The 20,009-nt window shown below is 68.6% G+C and overlaps 3 protein-coding genes across 3 annotated transcripts; 1 reads left to right on the top strand and 2 right to left on the bottom strand.

The window, feature by feature from the left end:
• Positions 1 to 531: 531 nt before the first annotated feature.
• LOC128820946 (proline-rich protein HaeIII subfamily 1-like) lies at positions 532 to 4,118 on the bottom strand (the record flags this gene model as incomplete). Its single annotated transcript, XM_054001787.1, has 7 exons — positions 3,933 to 4,118; positions 3,365 to 3,460; positions 2,534 to 2,685; positions 2,221 to 2,426; positions 1,392 to 1,576; positions 1,112 to 1,132; positions 532 to 557 (listed from the first exon to the last, which is right to left on the bottom strand). Coding segments are annotated over exons 1-7 (872 nt in total), but the record flags the coding sequence as incomplete, so codon positions are not given.
• A 6,467-nt stretch (positions 4,119 to 10,585) lies between these two features.
• Positions 10,586 to 11,925, bottom strand: POP7 (POP7 homolog, ribonuclease P/MRP subunit). The gene is made up of 2 exons (XM_054001786.1): positions 11,651 to 11,925; positions 10,586 to 11,458 (listed from the first exon to the last, which is right to left on the bottom strand). The coding sequence occupies exon 2, from the start codon at positions 11,455 to 11,457 to the stop codon at positions 10,801 to 10,803; it is 657 nt and encodes a 218-aa protein (XP_053857761.1). The 5' UTR covers position 11,458; positions 11,651 to 11,925; the 3' UTR covers positions 10,586 to 10,800.
• A 186-nt stretch (positions 11,926 to 12,111) lies between these two features.
• On the top strand, positions 12,112 to 19,793 carry ACTL6B (actin like 6B). The gene is made up of 14 exons (XM_054001785.1): positions 12,112 to 12,189; positions 12,425 to 12,501; positions 13,661 to 13,826; positions 14,579 to 14,679; positions 14,753 to 14,850; positions 16,065 to 16,159; positions 17,620 to 17,726; positions 18,128 to 18,217; positions 18,297 to 18,358; positions 18,458 to 18,572; positions 18,802 to 18,882; positions 18,983 to 19,078; positions 19,485 to 19,571; positions 19,652 to 19,793. Exons 1-14 carry the CDS (start codon positions 12,165 to 12,167, stop codon positions 19,730 to 19,732), a joined length of 1,281 nt encoding a protein of 426 aa, XP_053857760.1. The 5' UTR covers positions 12,112 to 12,164; the 3' UTR covers positions 19,733 to 19,793.
• Positions 19,794 to 20,009: the final 216 nt, after the last annotated feature.

Genomic DNA, 20,009 nt, shown 5'->3' on the forward strand with positions numbered 1-20,009 from the left:
GGGTCAGAGGTCAGCGGTCACTAATGGTCAGGGGTCACTAATGGTCAGCGGTCAGTGGTCACTAATGGTCAATGGTCACTAATGGTCAGGGGTCATGAATGGTCAGTGGTCACTAATAGTGGTCAGGGGTCAGCGGTCACTTATGGTCAGTGGTCACTAATGGTCAGCGGTCACTCATGGTCAGTGGTCAGGGGTCAGCGGTCACTAATGGTCAGTGGTCACTCATGGTCAGTGGTTAGGGGTCAGAGGTCAGTGGTCACTCATGGTCAGTGGTCAGGGGTCAGAGGTCAGTGGTCACTCATGGTCAGTGGTCACTCATGGTCAGTGGTCACTCATGGTCAGTGGTCAGGGGTCAGAGGTCAGTGGTCAGTGGTCACTAATGGTCACTAGTGGTCAGTGGTCAGTGGTCACTCATGGTCAGGGGTCAGGGGTCAGAGGTCAGTGGTCAGTGGTCACTAATGGTCACTAGTGGTCAGTGGTCAGTGGTCACTCATGGTCAGGGTCAGTGGTCAGTGGTCAGTGGTCACTCACCTCACCCACGCCTCCACCCTCTCCTCCTGCAGGTGGTCAGTAGGGGTCAGTGGTCAGTGGTCACTCATGGTCAGGGGTCAGTGGTCAGTGGTCACTCATGGTCACTAATGGTCAGTGGTCAGTGGTCAGTGGTCACTCATGGTCAGTGGTCAGTGGTCACTCATGGTCACTCATGGTCAGTGGTCACTCACCTCACCCACGCCTCCACCCTCTCCTGCAGGTGGTCAGTAGGGGTCAGTGGTCAGGGGTCACTCATGGTCAGGGGTCAGTGGTCACTCATGGTCAGTGGTCAGTGGTCAGTGGTCAGTGGTCACTCATGGTCAGTGGTCAGTGGTCACTCACCTCACCCACGCCTCCACCCTCTCCTCCTGCAGGTGGTCAGTAGGGGTCAGGGGTCAGTGGTCACTAATGGTCAGTGGTCAGTGGTCAGTGGTCACTCATGGTCAGTGGTCAGTGGTCACTCATGGTCAGGGGTCAGTGGTCAGTGGTCACTCATGGTCAGTGGTCAGTGGTCACTCATGGTCAGGGGTCAGTGGTCAGTGGTCACTCATGGTCAGTGGTCAGTGGTCACTCACCTCACCCACGCCTCCACCCTCTCCTCCTGCAGGTGGTCAGTAGCGGTCAGTGGTCAGTGGTCACTCATGGTCAGTGGTCACTCATGGTCAGTGGTCAGTGGTCAGTGGTCAGTGGTCACTCATGGTCAGTGGTCACTCATGGTCAGTGGTCAGTGGTCACTCATGGTCAGTGGTCACTCACCTCACCCACGCCTCCACCCTCTCCTCCTGCAGGTGGTCAGTAGGGGTCAGTGGTCAGTGGTCAGTGGTCACTCATGGTCAGTGGTCAGTGGTCACTCACCTCACCCACGCCTCCACCCTCTCCTCCTGCAGGTGGCGCCGCAGCAGCTCCCGCAGGCGGGGCCAGGGGGGCGGGGCCTCTGCGCTGGCCCCGCCCCAAACGCCATCGGGGGTGGAGCCTCCTGGCAGAGGCCCCGCCCCCACGGCCCCGCCCCTGCACGGGGTGTGGCCAATCCCAGCCACCAGCAGCCCTGAGGGCGGGGTCACAGAGGGGTGGGGTCACAGGGGGTGGGGTCAAAGAGGGGTGGGGTCAAAGAGGGGTGGGGTCAGCGATGGGCGGGGTCACAGAGGGTGGGGTCACAGAGGGGCGGGGTCACAGGGGGCGGGGTCACAGAGGGGTGGGGTCAAAGAGGGGTGGGGTCACAAAAGGGCAGTGTCATAGAGGTGGAGACTGGGGGTCACTCAGGGGTCACTCAAGGGTCACTGGGGGTCACTGGGGGTCACTGGGGGTCACTGGGGGTCACTCAAGGGTCACTGGTGGTCACTGGGGGTCACTCAAGGGTCATTGGGGGTCACTGGGGTCACTGGGGGTCACTCAGGGGTCACTCAGGGGTCACTCAGGGGTCACTCAAGGGTCACTCAGGGTCACTCAGGGTCACTCAGGGGTCACTGGGGGTCACTGGGGGTCACTCAAGGGTCACTCAGGGGTCACTGGGGGTCCCGGGGGGGTCCCCGGGTGTTCCCAGGTGTTCCCAGGTGGTCCCGGGGGGGTCCCGGGGGTCCCGGGGGGTCTCGGTGGGTCCTAGGTGGTCCCGGGGGTCCCGGGGGTTCCGGTGGTCCCGGGCGGTTCCCGGGGGGTCCCGGGGTTCCCGTGGGGGTCCCGGGGGTCCCGTACCCAGCAGGAACGCCGTGGCCGAGCCCAGGCCCAGGGTGGCCAAGGGGTGGAGCCAGGGCCGCGCTCGGGGGCGTGGTCTGCGCCGGGGGCGTGGCAGCCGCACGGTTGGCTCCGCCCCCTCCTCCTCCTCCTCCTCCTCCTCCTCCTCCCCCCCCCGGGGGGGGTCCCTGTGCCGCGAGTAGGACACGGGACCCCCCCCCGGGGGGCTGCGGCCGCGGTCAGCGGGGTCGGGGGGGGTCGGGGGGTCCCCGGAATCGGGGCCGGCTCTGGGGGGCTCCGGACCCCCCAGTTCGGGGAGGGGAGGGGGCTTTACCCGTCGAGGAAGCAGCGCCTGAGGGTCTCCATGGCAACCGGGGGTCTCGGGGGGTCCTGGGGGGGCGCAGGAGGGTCTTGGGGGGGGTCAGGGGGGTCTTGGTGGGGGGCGCAGGGGGGTCCTGGGGGGCTCAGGAGGGTCTTGGGGGGGTTCTGGAGGGTCCTGGGGGGGCTCAGGGGGGTCCGGGAGGGGCTCAGGGGGGTCCCGGGGGCTCAGGAGGGTCTCAGGGGGGTCCTGGGGGGTTCAGGAGGGTCTTGGGGGGTTCTGGAGGGTCTTGGGGGGGGTCAGGGGGGTCCGGGAGGGGCTCAGGGGGGTCCCGGGGGCTCAGGGGGGTCTCAGGGGGGTCTTGGGGGGGTTCTGGAGGGTCTTGGGGGGGGTCAGGAGGGTCCCGGGGGGCTCAGGGGGGTCCAGGGGGGTCTCAGGGGGGTCTTGGGGGGTCACAGGGGGGTCCCGGGGGGGGTTCCCAGAGGGCTCCAGAGACATTTGGGGGATCCCGGGGGGGCTCTTAGGGTCACCCGAGGGTGTCCGAGTGCCCCCAGTGGCTCCGGGGGGCGCTCGGGGGAGTCCCCAGAGCGTTTTGGGGTCTCCCGGGGGGGTCCTGGGGGTCCCCAGGGGCCGCGGTTCCCCTCCCCCCGCCAAAGGACAGACTTTGCCCCCGGCCGGATTTGCCCCTCCCCCACCCCAAAGCCGCGTCCCCCACAACCCCCAAACCCCCCCGAGCCCCCCGAGGTGACCCCCAAACCCCCCAGAGCCCCTCTGAGCCCCCCAACCCCCCAAAATCCCCTAAAATCCCCCCAAAATCCCCCCAAATTCCCCCCCGGTCCCGCTCACCCGCGGCCGCCGCTCCGGCCCCGCCCCCACAGGTGAGAAAAAAGGGCGTGGCCTGAGCCGGATGGGCGTGGCCAGCGGTGGGGGAAAGGGGCGTGGCTGATGGGTAAACGGGTGTGGTCAGAGGGGGCGGGGAGTGGTGGGCGTGGCCGAGAGAGGCCCCGCCCCGGCGCCGCCGGGTCCCGGCGCCCATTGGCTGGGCCAGACCCCGACCCGGGGGGGTCTGGGGGGATTTGGGGGGGTCCCAGGGTTTGGGAGCCCCCGAATTTGGGATTGGCGGGGATTGGGGGGTGCCAGGGGGTTTGGGGGTTGCAGGTCGGGGCATTTTGGGGTCCCGGGTCATTTGGGTGTCCCATTTTGGGGTCCCGGAGCTTTGGGGGGTTTCGATTCGGGGTCCCGAGGCATTTGGGGGTCCGGGGGCATGTGGGGGCCCCGGTTTTGAGGTCCCGGGATATTTGCGTGTCCCAGTTTTGGGGTCCCGGGCTATTTGGGGCTCCCGGGGCATTTGGGGGTCCCGGGCTATTTGGGGGTCCCGGGGCTTTGGGGGGGTCCCGTTTCAGGGTCCCAGGGCCTTGGGGGGTCCCATCATGGGGTCCCGGAGCTTTGGGGGTCCGGTTTCAAGGTCCTGTTTCAGGGTCCCGGGGCATTGGGGGGGTCCCATTTTGGGGTCTCGGGCTTTGGGGGGGGGTCTCATTTCGGGGTCCCGTTTCGGGGTCCCAGGGCTTTGGGGGGGTCCCGTTTCGGGGTGCCGGGGCATTGGGGGTCCCGTTTCAGGTTCCCGTTTCGGGGTCGCTTTTCGGGGTCCCGGGGCATTGGGGGGGTCCCATTTTGGGGTCCCGGGGCTTTGGGGTTCCCGTTTCAGGTTCCCATTTCAGGGTCCCGTTTTGGGGTCCCGGGGCTTTGGGGGGGTCCCGTTTCGGGGTCCCGGGGCATTGGGGGGGTCCCGTTTCAGGGTCCCGTTTCAGGTTCCCATTTCAGGGTCCCGTTTTGGGGTCCCGGGGCATTGGGGGGGTCCCATTTTGGGGTCCCGGGGCATTGGGGGGGTCCCGTTTCGGGGTCCCGTTTCAGGGTCCCAGGGCATTGGGGGGGTCCCGTTTCAGGGTCCCGTTTCAGGTTCCCATTTCAGGGTCCTGTTTTGGGGTCCCGGGGCTTTGGGGGGGTCCCGTTTTCGGGGGTCCCGTTTCGGGGGTCCCGGTGCAGCAGCCCCCGGGGGTCTCATAAATACTCTCGTGTTTGCATTAAGTTACATGGGAGGGGGTGGGGGTGCGGTCTCCCCTGAGTGACAGCTGTCAATCAATCACCCGCGGGGCCTGGGCAGCCCAGGGCGCTCAGGCGGGAGGGGGATGATTGACAGCTGTCAATCACCTGCCGGCACGTCCAACGTGCCGGGGGGGAGGGGAGGGGGGGCTGTCGAGCAACGGCTCCTGATGGTGATGATTGACAGCTGTCAGTGCTGTTGATTGACAGCCGACAGTCCTGATGATCCCTGATTGGCAGCTGCTGCTGATGACCGGCTGCTCTCCGTGCTGATTGACAGCTGTCAGTGCTGACTGACAGTCGCCGATAATGATTGGCGGATGGGGGTGTTGATTGACAGCTGGTGATGATGACTGGCAGCGCTCTGTGATGATGATTGACAGCTGCCAGCGGTGACTGACAGCTGCCAGATGTGACTGACAGCGGTGGGCAGTGACTGACAGCTGCTGGCGGTGATTGGCAGCTGCCTGCAGGGATTGACAGCTGGTGGTGATTGACAGCTGCTGGCGGTGATTGACAGCTGCTGGTGATGACTGACAGCTGCTGGCAGTGATTGGCAGCTGCCGTGGTGATTGACAGCTGCTGGCGGTGATTGACAGCTGCTGGCGGTGATTGACAGCTGCCGTGGTGATTGACAGCTGCTGGCGGTGATTGACAGCTGCTGGTGATTGACAGCTGCTGGCGGTGATTGACAGCTGCCGTGGTGATTGACAGCTGCTGGCAGTGATTGGCAGCTGCCGTGGTGATTGAGAGCCGTCTCTGGCGCTGACTGACAGCTGTCAGTGGTGATTGGCAGCTGCCGGCGATGATTGACAGCTGTCTCCGGCGGTGACTGACAGCAGCCGGCGGTGATGATTGGCAGCTCCCCGCGGTGATTGACAGCCGCTCAGCGCGGGCAGGTGTCCGCCAGGTAGAGCCGCACCTTGCCCCGCAGGAAGCGGCTCAGCACCCCCAGGAGCCGGGGCAGGGTCCGGACCCGCACCGGGGCGGGGGGCGCGGGCGAGGGCAGGGCCTGCCGGGGAGGGGCGGGCTCAGGGGCTGCCCCAAAAAACCCCAAAAAAACCACAAAACTCCCTCCGGAGCCCCCCAAAAACCCCAAAACTCCCTCCGGAGCCCCCAAAAACCCCAAAACTCCCCCCAAAACTCCCTCCGGAGCCCCCAAAAACCCCAAAACTCCCTCCGGAGCCCCAAAACTCCCCCAAAACTCTCTCGGAGCCCCCAAAAACCCCAAAACTCCCCTCCGGAGCCCCCAAAACTCCCCCCAAAACTCTCTCCGGAGCCCCCAAAAACCCCAAAACTCCCTCCGGAGCTCCCCAAAACCCCAAAACTCCCCCCAAAACTCCCCACCGGACCACCACAAACCCCCTCGCACACCCCAAAACCCCCCCCAAACCCCACCGGGGAGCCCCTAGAACCCCCCAAACCCACGACCCGACCAGGGCTGGGACCACCAAAAGCCCCCCAGGAAACCCCCGCCCGCCCCCCCAGAGCTCCCCACGCTTGTCCCAGACCCCAAACCCCCCCAAACCCCCCCGGAGCCCCCCGGAGCCCCCCGGATCCCGCCGTTACCGGCGCGGGCAGCCCCCGCAGCAGCCTCGCCAGGCTCCGCGCGGCTCCGTAGGCGCGGTCCAGGCTGGGGCGCACTCGGGGGTCCCGGAGCAGCTCCCGCGCCCGCAGCACCGCGGCCGCCAGCGCCGCCTGGCCCCCGGCCACCTCCTGCGCGCGGGACCCCGCCTGGCGACACCGGGGGGACACCGCGGGTCACACCCCGGCATCGCCGCCCCCTTTTCTCCGCGGTTTTCCCGGCTTTTTTCCCCCCCTTCCCGTCGCGTTTCTCGCCGCGTTTCGCCGGATTTCAGCCCGTTTCTCCCGGTTCCGACCCGTTTTGCCCGCTTCATCTTCGTTTCTCCCCAGGTTTTTTTTTTTGCCCGTTTGCCTCCGTTTCTCCTGGTTTTCCACATTTCTCCCTGGTTTTCCCTCTGTCTCCACTCAGCCTCACTTCTCCCAATTCCTCCCATGCGTTTCCCCCCCCATTTTGCCCCGTTTTACCCGTGTTTCACCCCATTATTCCCAATTTCTCCCCCGTTCACTTCTTTTTTCCCAGGTGTTCCCCGTTTCCCCCATTTCTCTCCCATTTCACCCCAACTCTGCCCCATTTCCCCCCGAATTTTCCCCCCATTTCCAGGGTCCCCCCCCATTTTTCCCCATTTCCCTGGATTTTTCCCAATTTCCCAGGGTTTCTCCCCATTCCCCTGGGTTTCCCCCCATTTTTCCCCATTTGCCCGGGTTCCTCCCGGTTTTTCCCCATTTCCCGGGTTTTGCCCCCGTTCCCACTCACGTCCAGGCTCCGCCAGAGGTTGAAGTTGACGCCGGGGTCGGGGACAGCCACGGGCTCGGGGAGGTCACAGTGGGGGCCACACCCGGCCTGGGGGAGGGGGGGACACGGTGACACCCCCGCCACGACCCCCGAGACCCCCCCCACCCCCAGGGAGCCACTGCGGGGTCCCCGTGTCCCCACCCGTGTCCCCAACCCCTCAAAGGTGTCCAACACCCTCAGGGTGACCCCCACGATGTCCCCGTGTCCCCCCCCATGATGTCCCCATGTCCCCCCACGATGTCCCCATGTCCCCCCCATGATGTCCCCATGTCCCCCCCACGATGTCCCCGTGTCCCCCCACGATGTCCCCGTGTCCCCCCCACGAGGTCCCCATGTGTCCACGGGGGTCCCACCTCCCCCCCAGCCCCAACTTGGTGTCACGCCCCCCTAAATGTCCCCACGCCCCCCAATGTCCCCACTCCCTGCAATGTCCCCATGTCCCCCCCGATGTCCCCACGTCCCCCGATGTCCCCACGCCCCCCAATGTCCCCATGTCCCCCAATGTCCCCCCATCCCCCAATGTCCCCATGCCCCCCCGATGTCCCCATGTCCCCCAATGTCCTCATGTCCCCCGATGTCCCCACACCGCCCGATGTCCCCACGCCCCACAATGTCCCCACGCCCCACAATGTCCCCATGTCCCCCAATGTCCCCATGTCCCCCAATGTCCCCACGCCCCCCAATGTCCCCATGTCCCCCAATGTCCCCATGTCCCCCAATGTCCCCACTCCCTGCAATGTCCCCACGCCCCCCCAATGTCCCCACACCCCCGATGTCCCCATGCCCCCCAATGTCCCCACTCCCTGCAATGTCCCCAAGCCCCCTGCTGTCCCCACACACCCCGCTGTCCCTGCACCCCATAATGTCCCCACGCCCCCTCACCGCCCCCCGCTCGGCGTCGCGGGCCTCCAGGATGAAGCGTTCGATCACTCGGGGGTCGCAGAGCGAGGGGGGCCCTCGGGGGGGGGCTGGGGGCGCCCCGGGACCCCCAACAGCAGCAGCAGCAGCGCGCACAGCCCTGGGGGGGGCGCGGGGGGCGGGGGTCAGCGGCCGCGGGGGACACGGGGACATCCCCACGGGACGGGGGCTCGGGGCCGCGGGACCCCCGAACCCCCGGGACCCCCCGGCCGCGGGACCCCCGGGACACCGGAGTGCCCCCCCTCACCTGAGTGCCCCCGCCCCCGGGAATGTCCCGGGATGTCGGGGACCCCCCGCCCACCCGGTGACCCCCGAGACACCGGGGATTCCCCCCCCCCCCACCCGTGTCCCTGCCGGACACCTGAGCGCGCCGGGCACACGTGGGGACCCCCAGACCCGCGGACCCTCCCGGCCACGCGGGTCCCGCACCCCCCCCTCCCCGCGACCCCCCCGACCCCCGGCGGGTCCCCCCCGTTACCTGCGCACCCCCCCCCGCGCCCGGTCCCGCCGCACACGTGGGTGTCCCCCCCTCCCCCGCACACCTGGATCCCTCCCGCACACCTGGGTCACTCCCACCCCCCTCCCCGGGATGTCCGATCCCCCCCCCTCCCCCGACCCGAGCGACCCCCCCCCGGCCCCCCCACTCACCCGCCGCCCCCATCGCCGGCTGCTCATGGCACGGGGGTCCCTGGTGGCCCCGGGGCTGTGGCCGTCCCCCGCGCCGCGTCCCCCGGCCCCGGCCCCGGTTAATGTTTGATCCGAGGGGCCGCGGGGCCGGAAGGGCCCTTGGGGGGGGGTTTTCCATCCGCTCCCCCCCTCGCCCCCCCCAGACCGTCGAGGAAAAGGCCGCGCCGGCCGCCGCACGTCGGCCCCTGGCCACGGGCCACCCCCGGCCCCGGCCACGGCGCCGGCGAGGCGGGGGGGGGGGACACGGGGGGGACACGGACACGGGGAGGGGGGGCTGGAATGGGGGGACACGCGTGGGGGGACGGCGGGGGGGGACACGGGAGGGACAGGGACGGGGGGAGCCGGGCACGGAGGTGGGGGGACACGGAGGGGACACGGAGGGGACACGAGGACGGGGGACACGGGGGGGGACAGCGGGGACAAAAAGGGGGTGACAGGGGATGGGGAGCGAGGCATGGAGGTGTGGGGACACGGGGGGGACACGGGGGGGACAGGGTGGGGACACGGGGACAAGGAGCCGGACACGCAGACGGGGGGAGCGGGGATGAGGGGACAGAAGTGGGGACAGGGGGACGGGGACTGGGGACACACGGGGACAGGGATGGGCACAGGGAGGGCGGGATGGGGGGGACACGGGGACAGCGATGGGGGACAGGGATGGGCACAGGGAGGGCGGGATGGGGGGGACACGGGGACAGTGTCCCGGGCACGGAGGTGTGGCACGGGGACAGCGGCGGGGGGCACAGGGACGTGGGGATGGGGACAGAGGAGGGGACAGCGGCCGGGGGACACGGGGGTGACACGGAGGTGACACGGGGGGTGACAGAGTGGGCGTGGGGACGGCGACACCGGGATGGGGGGACACGGACGGGGACAGAGGCACGGCGACACGCGGCTGCGGGCGAGGGGACACGGCCGCAGGGGCGGCACGGGGACACGGGGACACCCCGCCTGCGGGGCCGTGGGACCGCGGTGACACGCGCGGGGACACGGGGACGCGCCAGGCCGGGGGATCCCGGGATCCCTCGGGCCGGCGGAAGCGGCCGAACAATGGGGCAGCGTCACTGTCGCCGTCACTGTCCCCGTCCCCAGCGCCACCGCGGCCCCGGGGGCGGCCCCGGGGACCCCCGCGCGGGGAGGGGACACGGGGGACGCGGGGGGGGGGACACGGGCACGCGGGAGGGGATGGGGGGGGGGACAGAGGTGACGCGGGAGGCGACACGGGGAGCCGGGGGACGCGGAGCGGGATGCGGGCGACACGGCGGACACGGGGGACTCGGGAGGGGAGCCGGGGGACCCAGGTGACACGGGAGGTGACACGGGGGACCCGGGAGGTGACGCGGGCCCCCTGCCAGGCCGTACGTGCGGCTCCGCACAGCCCGGCCGCGGGTCCGGCGCCAGCGGGGCCAAAGGGCACCCGGGGGCGGGGGGGACGGCGACAGCGACGTCACCGACGCCGCCGGGTCCCCCCGTGGCACCCGGGAGTCCCCCGTGGCACCCGGATGTCCCCCCCGCAGGGACACCCCCACACGGCCGGGACTGCCCGGGAACGGGGGCTGCGCACCTGGGGGTCCCCCGGTGTCCCCTCTGGTCACCTGCCACCCCCCGCGGTGCCCGGCGGTCCCTTCGGTCGCCCGGGTGTCCCTCTTGCCACCTGGCTGTCCCTTTGTCACCAGCACCCCCCTCATTTTCCCACCCTCTCCTCCCCCCCCCCCCCCCCCGTGGACGTTTAATGTCCCCAGTGTCACCTGGACCCCCCCAGGTCACCCAAGTCCCCACATTTCCCCCTGGGGTCCCCCCCCGGCCACCCACAGTGTCACCCACAGTGTCACCCGGACCCTCTCCCTGTGCCCCCCCCCCCCCCGGTCCCCCGGGTCCCCCATTGTCACCTGGGGGGTTTCCTGCCCCAAATGTCACCGATGACGCAGAGGAAGCCCCAGCCCCGCCCCCCACCAAATCCCCCCAAAAAGCCCCCGAGGCGTCGCTGCCGCCGCCACCGACTTTATTCGGGTGTCACGTCCCCGTGTCCCCCCCAGAGTGCCCGACGCTGCCGCGGGGGGGGGGTTCGGGTTGACATCGAGGGGCTGGGGGTGACATCGCGGGGGTGGCCCCGGCCCGCGGCGGTGGCGGCTCGGTGGCCTCGAGCCGCCGGTGGCCTCGCCCGCGCCGTCCCCGAGGCCAGCGGCGGCTCGCGGCGGCCTCAAACAACTCGCGGTGGCATCTCGGTCCTTGCCGGCTCCTGGTGGCCCCGGGGTGCCCCCCAGACCTCCGGCGGGGCCCCCGCGGCCGTGGCAGCCTCCGGGCGGGTTTTGAGGCGGCGGAGGCCGGGGCAGCGGGACCGGAGCCCCCCGGGACCCCCCCTCAGGCGCAGGGGGCCTCCCTGCAGAGGCGGATGTGGATGGCCGAGTTGTGCCGGGGGGGGGTCCCCGTCCTCGCCGTCGCCGCCGCCGTCGCCGGTGTCGCCGCGGGCCGGGGGGGCGCCGCGGCGGGCGCGGGGGGGCCGGAGGGGCACGGAGGAGGTGCTGGCGTGCAGCCGCAGGGCCCCCCCCGCGCCCGCCTGCAGCTGCAGCGCCAGGTTGATGGTGCGGGGCACGGCCAGCCCCAGCCCGTGCAGCCGCAGCTCCCCGGGACCCCCGCCGGGACCCCCGCCCGGCGCCAGGAGCCGCTGGCAGCGCCGCAGCTGCGCCCGGAAATCCGAGCGTGACGTCACGAACACGTCATTGCTGCCCGGGCCGCCGGCGGGGGGGGATGGGGAGCCCGGGGGGGGCGGCCCCGGGGCCGGGCCCCGGCGGCGGCGGCGGGGCCCGGGGAGCCCCCCCGGCGGCGGGGACGGAGCTGCGGGGCGGCCCGAGGACATTCTGGGGGGGGGGAAATGGGGAGGGGGCGTCAGCGAACCCCCCGGGACCCCCGAACCTCCCCCTGCCCCCAGGGACCCCCCCAACCACCCCCGGACTCCCCCAAACCCACCGTGACCCCCCGAACACCCCCTGACCTCCGACCCCCCCCCCCCTCCCCGGGACCCCCTCCCCAAAATCCCCTCCCGGCCGCACCTCGCGCGTCCCGCGCCGCCGCCGCTTCCGCTACGAGGCCACGCCTTCCCCGGAGCCACGCCCCTTCGGCGGGGACACGCCCGTGTAGGCACCGCCCACGCCGGACCACGCCCCCCCGCGCGTTTATAGGGGTTTTTGTGTTTTTTTTTTTTTTCTTTTTAACGGGGAGCGCTCAGCCCCGCCCCCGGATCCGCCATTTTGGGGTTTTTAATCAACGAAACCGTTAATTGCTGCCCCGCAGGAGGGGCGGGGCAAGGATGGTGGCGTGGGACGGGCTTAACGGAAGCCACGCCCCTTTCCACAGTTTGCGCAGCTGACAGGCCACTCCCACAAAGGGGAGGAGCCACGCCGCACAGGACACGCCCCCTCCCCTGGAACAAAGGGCCGCGGCCCCTTTAAGCGCCGCCATGGCGGCCGCGGCCAATGGGCGCGCGCGCCGCACGGCGGGCGCTGATTGGCCGCGGGCGAGGCCCCGCCCCCCCCGGCCGGCGCTGTCCCGGTGCTGAACGCGGCCATGAGCGGCGGCGTCTACGGCGGCGGTGCGGGGGCGGGGCCTCGGCTCGGGGGGGCGGGGCCTCGCGCGGCGGGGCGGGGTCACGGCGGGAGGGGCGGGGCCAAGGCGGGGGGTGCGGGGGCAAGGGGAGCGTGAGGGGTGGGGGATGGGGGGGGGGTCCCCGGTGTCACCGTCGCTCCCCCCCCCTCCCGTGCGCGGCGGGCGTCCCGGGGGTTTCTGGGGGGGTCCCGGTGTCACGGTGTCCCCGTGCCCTCCCCCAGACGAGGTCGGGGCTCTGGTGTTCGACATCGGCTCCTTCTCGGTGCGCGCGGGCTATGCCGGCGAGGATTGTCCCAAGGTCGGTGTCACCGTGCCCCCGCCGTGTCCCCCCCCCCCCGCCCCCGGGACGGACAAGGCCACCGTGTCCCCAGCATGCCGTCCCAATGGCCACGGTGTCCCCAGGGCCACCCCCTGGCCAATGTCCCCATTGTGGTGATGGTGCCACCGTGCCCGTCATGGTGACAACGCCACCGTCCCTGTTGTGGCGATGATGCCGGTGTCCCCATCGTGGTGACAATGCCACCAACCCCATCGTGGTGACAATGCCAATGTCCCCATCGTGGTGACAATGCCAATGTCCCCATCGTGGTAATGATGCCCTGTCCCCATCGTGGTGACAATGCCACCAACCCCATCATGGTGACAATGCCACTGTCCCCATCGTGGTGACAATGCCACCGTGCCCATCATGGTGACAATGCCCCCAACCCCATCATGGTGACAATGCCACTGTCCCCATCATGGTGACAATGCCGCCATCCCCATTGTGGTGACAATGCCACCGTGCCCATTGTGGTGATGATGCCCTGTCCCCATCGTGGTGACAATGCCACCATCCCCATCATGGTGACAACGCCGCCATCCCCATCGTGGTGACAATGCCACCGTGCCCATCGTGGTGACAATGCCACTGTCCCCATCATGGTGACAATGCCAATGTTCCCATCGTGGTGACAATACCAATGTCCCCATCATGGTGATGATGCCAATGTCCCCATGGTGGTGATGATGCCCTGTCTCCATCATGGTGACAATGCCACCGTGCCCATCATGGTGACAATGCCACCAACCCCATAAGGGTGACATTGCCACCAACCCCATCGTGGTGACAATGCCACCATCCCCATCCTGGTGACAATGCCGCCATCCCCATCATGGTGACAATGCCACCGTCCCCATCGTGGTGACAATGCCACCGTGCCCATTGTGGTGATGATGCCCTGTCCCCATCGTGGTGACATTGCCCCCAACCCCATCATGGTGACAATGCCACTGTCCCCATCATGGTGACAATGCCACTGTCCCCATCATGGTGACAATGCCGCCATCCCCATCGTGGTGACAATGCCACTGTCCCCATCGTGGTGACAATGCCACCGTGCCCATCGCGGCGACGATGCCGCCGTGCCCGCGGCCCGCCGCGGTGGCATTGTCACCAGGGCCGCGGTGTCCCCAAGGCGGATTTCCCCACCACGGTGGGGCTGCTGTCCCCGGACGAGGTGTCCCTGGAGCTGGACGGGGACAAGGACAAGAAGGGCGGCAAGGTTTATTACATCGACACCAACGCCCTGCACGTGGCCCGCGAGGGCGTCGAGGTCCTGTCACCCCTCAAGAATGGCATGAGTGAGTGGGGGACATGGGGACACAGGGGACAGTGGGGACATGGAGGGACATGGAGGGACATGGGGACACAGGGACAGCGGGGACATGGGGGCACTGGGGACATGGGGGACAGTTTGCACATGGGGGACAGCGGGGACATGGAGGGACAGCGGGGACATGGGGACAGCAGGGACATGGAGGGACAGCGGGGACATGGAGGGACATGGGGACACGGGGGACAGCGGGGACATGGAGGGACATGGGGACATGGGGACAGCAGGGACACAGGGGACAGCAGGGACATGGAGGGACATGGAGGGACATGGGGACATGGGGGACAGTGGGGACATGGAGGGACATGGGGACACGGGGGACAGCGGGGACACAGGGGACAGCGGGGACATGGGGACATGGAGGGACAGCAGGGACATGGGGACATGGGGGACACGGGGGACAGCGGGGACATGGGGACATGGAGGGACAGCAGGGACATGGAGGGACATGGGGACATGGAAGGACATGGGAACACAGGGAACAGCGGAGACATGGAGGGACATGGGGGACAGTGGGGACAGGAGGGATGGGGGGACATCGGGGGGGTCACAGGGGACCAGGGGACACAGGGAGAGAGCGGGGACAGGAGGGGCAGCACGGGGACATTGGGGGACACAGAGGGAGACACTGGAGACACCCCAGGGACAGCGGCGGGGGAAGGGGACCCCGGGGCCGTGCCGGGGTCACCGATGTCACCCCCCCGTCTGTCCCCGCGCCAGTCGAGGACTGGGAGTGCTTCCAGGCCATCCTGGACCACACCTACGGCAAGCACGTCAAGTCGGAGCCGGGGCTGCACCCGGTGCTCATGTCCGAGGCGCCGGTAGGTGCCGCCGCGGGGGGGGTGGCTGTCCCCTCGGTGTCCCCTCGGTGTCCCCAATGTCCCTGTGCTGCAGTGGAACACCAGGGCCAAGCGGGAGAAGCTGACGGAGCTGATGTTCGAGCACTACAACATCCCGGCCTTCTTCCTCTGCAAGACGGCCGTGCTCACCGCGTATCCCTGCGCCGCGCCGCTGTCACCCCGTGTCACCCCTGTGTCACCCGTGTCACCCCTGTGTCACCCCTGTGTCACACCACTGTCACCCACGGGTCACCCCTGTGTCACACCTGTGTCACCCCTGTCTCACACCTGTGTCACCCCTGTGTCACCCACGGGCCACCCCTGTGTCACCCCTGTGTCACCCACGGGCCACCCCGTGTCACACCTGTGTCACACCACTGTGTCACCCCTGTCTCACACCTGTGTCACCCCGTGTCACCCCTGTGTCACACCTGTGTCACCCACGGGCCACCCCGTGTCACCCCTGTGTCACCCCTGTGTCACCCACGGGCCACCCCGTGTCACACCTGTGTCACACCACTGTGTCACCCCTGTCTCACACCTGTGTCACCCCTGTGTCACACTGCTGTCACCCACGGGTCACCCCTGTGTCACCCCTGTGTCACACTGCTGTCACCCACAGGTCACTCCTGTGTCACACTGCTGTCACCCACGGGTCACCCTGCTGTCACCCCTGTGTCACACCGCTGTCACCCACGGGCCACCCCGTGTCACCCCTGTGTCACACTGCTGTCACACCGCTGTCACCCACAGGTCACTCCTGTGTCACACCACTGTCACCCACGGGTCACCCTGCTGTCACTCCTGTGTCACCCCCGTGTCACACCACTGTCACCCTGTGTCACCCCTGTGTCACCCCCGTGTCACACCGCTGTCACCCACGGGTCACTCCTGTGTCACACCACTGTCACCCACGGGTCACCCCAATGTCACCCCAGTGTCACACCGGTGTCACCTCAGTGTCACCCCAGTGTCACACTGCTGTCACCTCTGGGTCACCCCAATGTCATCCCCAGTGTCACCCACGAGTCACCCTAGTGTCACCCCTGGGTCACCCCCGGGTCACTCCAGCATCACCCCTGTGTCATCCCCGGTGTCACCCTGGTGTCATCCCATGTCACCCCTGCAGCACCCCCAGGTCACCCCCAGTGTCACCCTGGGTCACCCCCAGTGTCACCCCCGGGTCACCCCTGCGTCACCCCCGGGTCGCTCCAGCATCACCCCTGGGTCATCTCAGTGTCACCCCCGCTGTCACCCACCCCTGTGCCACACCCTGGGGCGTGTCCGGAGCTGTTGGGCGTGGCCGGGGGGTGTGGTCAGCGGTCAGGGCGTGTCCCCTCCCCGTTGTGGCCCCTTGACCGGCGCAGCTTCGCCAACGGCCGCAGCACGGGGCTGGTGCTGGACTCGGGGGCCACCCACACCACGGCCATCCCTGTGCACGACGGCTACATCCTGCAGCAAGGTGAGAGCACACCTGGCACAGGTGAGAGCACACCTGGGGCGGGGGAGGGGCTCCGGGGACACACCTGGCACAGGTGAGAGCACAACTGGGACACACCTGACACAGGTGAGAACACAGCTGGGGCGGGGGAGGGGCTCTGGGGACACACCTGGCACAGGTGAGAGCACACCTGGGACACACCTGGCACAGGTGAGAGCACACCTGGGGCGGGGGAGGGGCTCCGGGGACACACCTGGCACAGGTGAGAGCACACCTGGCACAGGTGAGAGCACACCTGGGGCGGGGGAGGGGCTCCGGGGACACACCTGGCACAGGTGAGAACACACCTGGCACAGGTGAAAGCACACCTGGGGCGGGGGAGGGGCTCCGGGGACACACCTGGCACAGGTGAGAGCACACCTGGGACACACCTGACACAGGTGAGAGCACACCTGGGGCGGGGGAGGGGCTCCGGGGACACACCTGGCACAGGTGAGAGCACAACTGGGACACACCTGGCACAGGTGAGAGCACACCTGGGGCGGGGGAGGGGCTCTGGGGACACACCTGGCACAGGTGAGAGCACACCTGGGGCGGGGGAGGGGCTCCGGGGACACACCTGGCACAGGTGAGAGCACACCTGGGACACACCTGGCACAGGTGAGAACACAGCTGGGGCGGGGGAGGGGCTCTGGGGACACACCTGGCACAGGTGAGAGCACACCTGGGACACACCTGGCACAGGTGAGAACACAGCTGGGGCGGGGGAGGGGCTCTGGGGACACACCTGGCACAGGTGAGAGCACACCTGGGATACACCTGGCACAGGTGAGAACACACCTGGGGCGGGGGAGGGGCTCTGGGGACACACCTGGCACAGGTGAGAGCACACCTGGGGCGGGGGAGGGGCTCCGGGGACACACCTGGCACAGGTGAGAGCACACCTGGGACACACCTGGCACAGGTGAGAACACACCTGGGGCGGGGGAGGGGCTCCGGGGACACACCTGGCACAGGTGAGAGCACACCTGGGACACACCTGGCACAGGTGAGAACACACCAGGGACACACCTGGCACAGGTGAGAACACACCTGGGGCAGGGGAGGGGCACTGGGGACACACCTGGCACAGGTGAGAACACACCTGGGGCGGGGGAGGGGCACCAGCGACACACCTGGCACAGGTGAGAGCACACCTGGGGCGGGGGAGAGGCTCCGGGGACACATCTGGCACAGGTGAGAGCACACCTGGGGCGGGGGAGGGGCACTGGGGACACACCTGGCACAGGTGAGAGCACACCCAGAACACACCTGGGACACACCCAGGGTAGGGGAAGGGCACTGGGGACACACGTGGGACACTCCCAGGACAGGTGAGGCCTTACCAGGGACAAGTGCAATGGCCACACCCCCCAGCCAGGTGAGCGCACACCTGTCCCAGGTGAGGGGAGGGCGGAGCTGATGCTGGCCCCGCCCCGCAGGCATCGTGAAGTCGCCGCTGGCCGGGGATTTCATCTCCATGCAGTGCCGGGAGCTCTTCCAGGAGCTCAACATCGACATCGTGCCCCCCTACATGATCGCTGCCAAGGTGGGCGTGGCCGCGGGTGGGCGTGGCCAGGGGACAGCCAATCAGATGGGACAGGGCAGGGTGGGGCTGACCAAAATGCTCCTCCCACTTGTGGGTGGGATTATCCTTAGTCCCACCCTTTTTGGGGTGGGTCCGTTTAGCCCCACCCCCTTCTGGGCAGCCAAAATGTCTTAGCTCCGCCCAGTTTTGGGGGGTGCACCCTTAGCTCCACCCCTTTGACGTCACACCCCCATTCGGCCGTCCTGTCCTTTAGCCCCCTCTCCCTGAGTGACGTCACCCTTAGACTCCTCCTCTTGCCCCACCCAGGGGAGGCTCCACCCCTTTCCTTTAACCACACCCGTTTAGCCACGCCCCTTTAGTGCTGGCCACGCCCCCAACTCCCGGCTCCGCCCCCTCTCCAGGAGCCGGTGCGGGAAGGGGCCCCCCCGAGCTGGAAGAAGAAGGAGAAACTGCCGCAGGTGTCCAAGTCCTGGCACAACTTCACCTGCAACGTGAGTGGGGGGATTTCGGGGGTCCCCGAGGGGGGTGCCGGCGCCCCCGACCCCCTTTCTCGGGGTCCTGTTCCCCCAGGAGGTGATCCAGGACTTCCAGGCCTCCGTGCTGCAGGTCTCGGACTCGCCCTACGACGAGCAGTGAGTGCCTGGGGGAATTTTGGGGACGCCTGGCTGGGGGGGGGGGGATTTTGGGGCGGGGGGGGGGGACCCCAAAACCCGCTGCTGCTCTCCCCCCAGGGTGGCGGCGCAGATGCCCACGGTTCACTACGAGATGCCCAACGGCTACAACACCGACTACGGCGCCGAGCGGCTCCGCATCCCCGAGGGGCTCTTTGACCCCTCCAACGTCAAGGTTTGGGGGTCTCGGGGGGGCCTCTCTGAGCGGGCTCAGGGGTTTTGGGGTCCTGGGGGGTTTAGGGGACCCCCACGCCTCGGGTTCTGCCTCCCTGAGAGCTCTGTGACTCTTCCAGTGTCAGGGTTCGAGGGTCCCCAGCGGGGTTTTGGGGGGAACAGGGAGGTCCCGCTGGGGGGGGGGGGGTCCCTGGGTTTTTGGGACCCCCGTGACCCCCTCCTTTTCACAGGGCCTCTCGGGGAACACCATGCTGGGCGTGGGGCACGTGGTGACCACCAGCATCGGCATGTGCGACATCGACATCCGGCCGGTGGGTGCCGGGACGGCGAGGGGGGTCCCCACCGGGACGGGGGACGTGGGGAGCAGCGGGGACACCCCACATCCCGCTGGTGTCCCCCCCTCCCCGCCAGGGTCTGTACGGCAGTGTCATTGTCACCGGGGGGAACACGCTGCTGCAGGGCTTCACCGACCGCCTGAACCGGGAGCTGGCACAGAAAACCCCCCCGGTGAGGGACCCCCGAGTTCGGGACCCCCGAGTTTGGGGGGACCCCCGAGTTTGGGACTGGGGCTTGGGAGGGGCTGACGGAGACCCCAAACCCCCCCTGCGTTCGGGACCCCAAACTCTCCCCTAAATTCGGGATGGGGGGAGCCGGGGGGGGGGGGGGGGGACCCCAAACCCCTCTGAGGGACATTTGGGGGTGGGGGGGGGACCCAGACCGGCCCTCAGGGTTTCTCCCACTTATCACCAGTCACTCCCAGTCACCTGCAGTGGTTTCCCAGTCACCCCCAGTGCCTCCCAGTTGCCACCAGTGGTTCATAGCTGTCCCCCCAGTGATTCCCAGTAGCCACCAGTGGTTAATAGCTGTGCCCCCAGTGATTCCCAGTGCTCCCAGTGACCCCCCCCTCTCTCAGAGCATGCGGCTGAAGCTCATCGCCAGCAACAGCACCATGGAGCGGCGCTTCAGCCCCTGGATCGGGGGCTCCATCCTGGCCTCGCTCGTGAGTCCGGGGCTCCCAGGGTACCCGGGGGGGGGTTTTACCCTCCAGAACCCCTCAGACCGCCCCAACCCCAATTGCAGGGCACCTTCCAGCAGATGTGGATCTCCAAGCAGGAGTACGAGGAGGGCGGCAAGCAGTGCGTGGAGCGCAAGTGCCCCTGAGGGGCCTGAGGGGCCTGAGGGGGGGCACGGGCCGGGAGCCAATAAAACCCCGCGCAGCCCACCTGGAACGGCCTCTGGGGACGCGCCGCGGGGGCTCGGCGGCGGGGGGGGGGGAGTGGTTGCCGGGGGTCGTTGCCGGGGGTGGTTGCCGGGGCTCGTGCCCCGATTCCGGCGCTTTTCGCCCCAAAAAACGGCGCTTCCCGCGCGCTCGGTCACGTGACCCGTGAGGGGGTTGTGGGCGGGGGGGGGGGGGCGAGGCGAGGCGCGCGGGAGGCAC

The sequence above is a fragment of the Vidua macroura genome, chromosome 32, assembly GCF_024509145.1.
Source record: "Vidua macroura isolate BioBank_ID:100142 chromosome 32, ASM2450914v1, whole genome shotgun sequence".
NCBI lineage: Eukaryota > Metazoa > Chordata > Aves > Passeriformes > Viduidae > Vidua > Vidua macroura.

What these genes read in the sequence shown, in the direction of transcription:
- POP7 (XM_054001786.1), bottom strand. Translation starts at nt 11,457, where the DNA reads ATGTCCTCGGGCCGCCCCGCAGCTCCGTCCCCGCCGCCGGGGGGGCTC.
- ACTL6B (XM_054001785.1), top strand. Translation starts at nt 12,165, where the DNA reads ATGAGCGGCGGCGTCTACGGCGGCG. An exon ending in CGGCGGCGTCTACGGCGGCG is followed by an intron (nt 12,190 to 12,424) that starts GTGCGGGGGCGG and finishes GCCCTCCCCCAG; the next exon opens with ACGAGGTCGGGGCTCTGGTG. An exon ending in CGGCTACATCCTGCAGCAAG is followed by an intron (nt 16,160 to 17,619) that starts GTGAGAGCACAC and finishes CCCGCCCCGCAG; the next exon opens with GCATCGTGAAGTCGCCGCTG.